The 6,261-nt window shown below is 53.9% G+C and overlaps 1 protein-coding gene across 1 annotated transcript; it reads left to right on the forward strand.

Moving 5' to 3' along the window:
* Positions 1–1,321: 1,321 nt before the first annotated feature.
* Positions 1,322–5,898, forward strand: GPX8 (glutathione peroxidase 8 (putative)). The gene is made up of 3 exons (XM_024571973.3): positions 1,322–1,764; positions 2,326–2,587; positions 5,323–5,898. The coding sequence occupies exons 1-3, from the start codon at positions 1,561–1,563 to the stop codon at positions 5,484–5,486; spliced, it is 630 nt and encodes a 209-aa protein (XP_024427741.1). The 5' UTR covers positions 1,322–1,560; the 3' UTR covers positions 5,487–5,898.
* Positions 5,899–6,261: the final 363 nt, after the last annotated feature.

Genomic DNA, 6,261 nt, shown 5'->3' on the forward strand with positions numbered 1-6,261 from the left:
GGTGGGGCTTCTGGGGGGCATCCGAAGGTGGAACCCTCATTAACGGGGGGTTGGGCCCCCATACAAGAGACCCCCAGAGCTCCCTGACTCCTTCCAGCTCTGAGGACACAGGGGGAGTCTGCATTCCAGAACACTGCCCTCCCGGGACCCTGCCGGGACCCCTATCTCAGACCTCCAGCCTGCAGACCCGGAGAGATGCATTCCTGCTCCTAGGCCACCCAGGCTGCAGCATGGGTTACAGCAGCCCACGCAGACCAAGACAGTGCCTGCTCTAGCTTTCTGGTTACTTGTCCTCCCTCCACTCCGCGAGAGACTCCTGCAGACCAGGCACTTTGTCTTTCATCCCACTATCCCCGAACAGAGGACATCTATGGCACCTACATGTGCCCTAACAAGTAAGTGGGGGCATCGCTTCCCGCGGAGGCTGAGGACTGGAAGGTCACAGGGGATTTAGGAAAGAACCCAGAGGCAAGGAAATAAACGGTCTCCTTCCCTTCTTCTTCTTTGTTAGGAAGAATGGCCGTCGGGTTGGACAGGGCATGGTCACGCACGTGTGCAGGACCTGGAGGGTGAGGTGAGTGAAGCAACAGGTCTCCATGTGGCATTTGTGTGGCATTTCCGACAAGCTCCAGTGTCGGGGACCAGATAAACGAAACCTGAGAAGTGACCCCACTCAGCTACCTATGAAAAGCATGACAAAAGAGAAGAATGCTCCCCAAATTAGATGGGCAAACGTGTTCCCGGGTTGGAACGGGAAGAACAGCAGGTGGACTAGAGGGGTTGCTGCCCAGCAGGACCACCGGTCTCCCTGGACCCAGCTCGGCCCGAGACCGGCTGCAGCGTTCCTGTCCCGGGCCTTAGGCTGTTCAATTTGCTATCAGTGCCTTGGACAGAGGTTTATTCATTATTTTATTTATTTTTTTCTTTTTTTTACTCATTCTAGAGAGGGGGGAGGGAGGGAGAAGGGGAGAGAAAGAAAGTTTTTAAAGGCGCCTTTGCTCACTATTCGTTTGTACTGGGTCCGCCTGGCACTGCCTTAGCGACATGGGGCCAGGGTAAGCAGCCTTTCAGCTGTTTTGCTGCGCTTCCCACTACAGATGCCTTGAACTCGTAGAGCTTGTTGAAAAGCCAGACATAAAATCCAGGTCCTTTGGGTCCCACATCGCGTTAGCGATCCGCCCTCTGAACTGCTGTTCTGGGTCCCGGAGCCCTGCCCTCTGCAGGAACCCCCGGCGCGTGCACGGCCGGCTTCCAAGGTACAAGCGCGCCACCTGCCGGGGAGAGGGCGCCTGCGAGGGGACGGTGTTAGAGAGCTACCCACACCGCCCGCGTTTTCCTGCAAGAATTGCAGCTGACCTCAGAAATAGCGGGCCAGTCTTTCGTGCCCTCTACCTCCTTGGAACTCCCTTCCCGCTCTGGGGAGGTCTTTCTGCCCCCGCCCCGCCGCCACAGGACAATGAGCTAGTCGGCCCTTACTGGTTTTCCGTTAAACGCGGGGTTTCGAGTTTCAGCTCCGCCTCGAATTCCAGCGCGCCGAGCCTTCGCCGGGAACCCTCCAAGATGGAGCCTCTGGCCGTCCACCCCGGGCGATGCTCGGGGCCCAAAGCGAGGGTGTTCGCCGTCCTGCTGTCGATGGTGCTGTGCACAGCGATGCTCTTCCTTCTGCAGCTGAAATTCCTAAAGCCTCGAATCGACAGCTTTTACACCTTTGAAGTGAAAGACGCAAAAGGAAGACCCGTTTCTCTGGAAAAGTTTAAAGGCAAAGTAAGTTGCCTCTTCTGATTTTTATTGCTTGTTTTGTTCGGCCACGTTCTCCGTGTGTTCTCTTAGTGGAATCGATTTCCTCGGTTAAACGCTCGTGTTATCATTTATAATTAATGTGATTGGTACATCGTTTTAAGCATCCGAGTTCTCAGAGTTTTTCTGCTTCTAATTGATAAACTCTGAGTATCATAACTGCTTTCTTTAGAATGTTTTCATTTGTGCGCTGAATTAACACTTGAAGTGGTTTAGGAAACTCTCATATGTAGTTTGTAATGTGAAGATGGAGACATTAACCAAACAACAAGAACATACTCTCTCTTTTTTTTTTAATAAATCGGCGCGAGTGCCTGGTGCTGTTTGAAAGGCAGTGATCTTCCAGCGTCTCGGCCAGGCGCCCCGGTTACCATTTTCAGTAAAGCCGGTATGCCTAAAAGTCCGAAATAGCCATCTCTCCAAGGTTGTATTTCCACCCAGACGGCTTAGGCTTCCTAACTACGGGCAGAATTTTTCGGATCCTTTCTTTGCTTCACTTTCCGGTCGGGTTTTTTCTTTTTCCGGGAGGTCACGCTGGTGGCCAACGTGGCCAGCGACTGCCAGCTCACAGGCAAAAACTACGGGGCGCTGCAGGAGCTGCACCGGGAGTTCGGGCCCTTCCACTTCAGCGTGCTGGCCTTTCCCTGCAACCAGTTCGGGGAGGCGGAGCCCCGGCCCAGCCAGGAAGTGGCCTCGTTTGTGCGGAGCAACTACGGAGTCACCTTCCCCATCTTCCACAAGATTAAGATTCTGGGACCCGGGGCGGAGCCTGCCTTCAGGTTTCTCGTTAGTAAGTACCAGTTCTTGCCTCCCCCCGGCAGCGTTGCGCGTGCGTTTCATTTTTGAGCAAGTACATCAGAACCAGGCTTTCCGGTTCCATTTGAACCGGCTTAGGGGGAAGTTCTCTAAGACTGCCGTAGAGCCAGAGTGTCATCCTCTGGGCTTTCTAGAAGTTATGCTTCCCTGAGATCCACGCTTTAACATCTAGAACGGCAAAGTAAATCTAGTCCACTCTGTTTTACCCCTGATGATCGTTTTACTGAAAAATGCTCTGAAGTGCGGGCACGGCTATTTTCACGAAGTGTCTTGTCCTCTCACCTCAGTAGCCCCTGGGGAAGCGCCCCCACCCCCCACTGCCGAGGGGCCCCTCTCTCAGGAACAGGCACTGTGGCTTCATCCTCTCTGCGGTGCCTCACCTCTGAGCTGGCCTGGGATGGGTAACACTCAGCTTACCGGGGGTTTGCTAAAATTCAAAATAAAATATAAGGACTCTTTTCGGAAGAAGTAGTGTTGGGCTAGCTCTGAAATTAGGCTACTGGCTACAGAAATCTTGGGCGTTTCCGGGGCCAGCTAGCCTGAAGGCAGGGAGGGTTCGTTTCGGAAACCTGGGCTCTGGCCCCTCCGCTCAGCTGCTTTGCTGTGTGGCTTCAGGCTCGTGACCTAACTCTTCTGTGCCTGATCCCTCGTTTGTGCAACGAGGGCGTCAATATCGTCTGCCTCCTAAGACGGCGCGGAAGAGCGTGTTAATAGTGAGAGTAGGGCCGCACACACCGCGGACCCTGGGCCGGACACGGTCCTAGAGGACGCTCACACGGTCAGCGGCGGGTCTCCCCAGTCCTGTTGTTGCTGTGGGTCCCTGGAGTTCTGATAAAACCGGGACTTCATTGGGCCATGAAGCTTCCGTCCCACAAACTGGCTGAGGGTGTTCCAGGTGCGCCAGGGAAAAAGCAGCCGGCGCACATGCCCACAAGTTTCGTGGGCACCGCTGTGGGGTGCTGGGGCCCTTCATCCCTGCAGACGTTCTCAGACCCCACTGTCACAAAGGTCACATGATGTAAGCGATCCCCGGAGCCAGGTGACGATGGCCCAATTAAAATCAGGCCTGTTCAAAGGGCCCACCTGGACATGACTGAGCCTGGTACAGGTGTGCTGGCTGCTCAGGGGCCTGGGTGAGGAGGCAGGTGGGGACTGCATCCCAGCCAAGTCCCACAAGACGCGTGCTGAGGGGCTGCAGCCAGCTGGGGGGCGGGGCAGGCAGCAGCAGCTCACTCACACACAGACGGTGCCTCAGCTGCAGAGAGCCGTGCCCCGGACACGTTCTCCGTTGTGGGAAGTGGCTGTTTCGGGACCACGTGAGGAAGGCTTTGATGTAGTAATATGCTCGTGCTGAGTCACCGACGTTTGACTTAATAGGCACTACTTCTAACAATGAAGTAACCGATTTAAATGCTCGACACGCGTGCGAAGTAAAGCCCGCAGAAGTGAGTGTTAGGCTACACCTTACTGGCTTTAACCTACCCTCCCTCGTGGGCTCGTGTCCCACCTTTAGTGCCTCCTGGCGGTGTGTCCTTCCAGCCACCTGTTTCGAGGGGAGGTAACACGGTTCCTCCCTCCCCTTCACCTCCTTACATCGCTGCCCCCCAGCTTCTGAGCCCAGTGGGTCCCGGAGCCTGACTCCCTCGGGCCCTTCTCCTCCTTGTCAGGTGCCCCTTTTCTATCCACCCTTAACCCCTGTGACGGATGCTCGGGGCTCGTCCTAAAACCCACTTGGGCCCTTCTCACTCCATCCCCTGTCCCTGAGTGAGCTCTGTCTCCTAAGCTCCAAAGCCACGGACCCAGCAGCCCCCTCCGATCAGGTGTCCCATAGACACCGAGTCCCACATGGACCGGGGAGAGCTGGCCCTCTTCCTCCCGGTGCCAGCTGGCTCCGCCCTGTCCCCTGTGGAGGTGACAGGGCCTGTGCTGGGGAAGAAGGTCCCGAGGTGGCTCTGGGCTCTGGGACCCGGAGTCCAGGCCCCCACTTTTCTCATCTGCAAAATGGGGCTGATGGTAGTGACGCCCCGTTGGCAGGGCTGCTGCAGAGAGAGCATGCGGGACCCACTCAGAGCACTGATCATGCGTCACTAGGCGCAGAGTGGGCACTTGGTCCATTTTAGTCGTGACCGTGTGTCGTTTTCCTCACGTCAGTAATAATGCACATAAATCCAGGGGGTATAAATGGGAAAAACCTACCTTCTCACACGTAAATTAAGATGCGTCAAAAGGACATCACAATTTCTCAAAATAATATGGCTTATAATTCACCATTTTCAGCTAAGGAATATGCAACTATGTTAGAAACATAGATAGGTTTAATATGAAAAGCAATCCACCCATTCCCTTTACAAAGGACTTCTAGAGTATCCTTTTGTCTTTAAAAATGCCAGGAACCTGAAAGTTTTAAGCGAGTGACAAGATAAGTTTTGTATTGCGTAGAGCCACAAGTCTGAGACAACCACTTCATGCCTCTGCGTCAGTGGGTTCAGTGTTAGTGGGGTCTCCATGTGTGTACACAGAACCCGGCTACTCAGACCTGAGCTCCGCTTTGCTTGGGTGTTTTGCTCTGTGTCCTATTTTGCTATGATGAGCACCCCACCCCCACCCCCAGGACTTGTTTCTGAGTTGCCACCCGTCTGACCCTAACAGAATTGGAAATCTTGGCAAAGAATAAAATCATGCTCATGAAAATATATTCTGACTTTTCAGACTCTTCCAAGAAGGAACCCAAGTGGAACTTCTGGAAATACCTGGTCAACCCCGAGGGCCAAGTCGTGAAGTCCTGGAGGCCCGAGGAGCCCATCGAGGCCATCAGGCCTGACGTAGCGGAGCTGGTTCGACAAATGATCGTTAAGAAAAGAGAGGACCTCTGAGACGTCATTGCGCCCCCCAGTGCGGCAGCCAGCACACGGGGGTGTCCCCCCGAGGGTCCCCTCTCGAGCTAGGTGCTCCGACAGTTGGGCGTGGCACCGACAGACGAGGTCCTGTCACCTCGCCAGAGCGGTAGTGAACGCCTCCACAACAGAGGTGTGGCCCGAAGCACGAATGAAGCAAATGAAATACACTCCAACTCCACTTGACCGCACGGAGCAATTCGGAACACAGTCACCACCGTGCTGCAGGAGCCTGTCGTCCACCTCGACCTTCTCTGGAACCGTCCTGCGCGGAAATGCCAGCGCGCTGCCCACTGAGTTCAAACCCTGTGTGTGACTGGCGTGTCTGCGGTAGCTATCCGCAAATGACTGTTTTTATGTAATAAAACACAAATAAACATTGTGAAATGTATACATGTATGGATTCAAGTCCTTATACGTTTTTGTCTTTTTCATATACAGGATTTTGTTTGTTCATCTTTGAGTACAAGTTCGTAGTATGTTTTACTACATCTGGCCAAAGAGTCATTTATAAATGACATTATCATAACATTTGAAAAAGCCTTCATTATTTTCTTTTTTTAAGATTTTACTTATTTTTAAAGAGAGAGGAAGGGAGGGAGAAAGAGAGGGAGAGAAACATCACTGTGTGGTTGCCTCTCGTGCGCCCCCAATGGGGGACCTGGCCCACAACCCAGGCACGTGCCCTGGCTGGGAATCGAACTGGCGACCTTTTGGTTTTCAGGCCAGTGCTCATTCCACAGAGCCACACCAG

Source organism: Desmodus rotundus, chromosome 1, assembly GCF_022682495.2.
Source record: "Desmodus rotundus isolate HL8 chromosome 1, HLdesRot8A.1, whole genome shotgun sequence".
Taxonomy (NCBI): domain Eukaryota; kingdom Metazoa; phylum Chordata; class Mammalia; order Chiroptera; family Phyllostomidae; genus Desmodus; species Desmodus rotundus.

What these genes read in the sequence shown, in the direction of transcription:
- GPX8 (XM_024571973.3), top strand. Translation starts at nt 1,561, where the DNA reads ATGGAGCCTCTGGCCGTCCACCCCGGGCGATGCTCGGGGCCCAAAGCG. An exon ending in TGGAAAAGTTTAAAGGCAAA is followed by an intron (nt 1,765 to 2,325) that starts GTAAGTTGCCTC and finishes TTTTTCCGGGAG; the next exon opens with GTCACGCTGGTGGCCAACGT. An exon ending in TGCCTTCAGGTTTCTCGTTA is followed by an intron (nt 2,588 to 5,322) that starts GTAAGTACCAGT and finishes CTGACTTTTCAG; the next exon opens with ACTCTTCCAAGAAGGAACCC.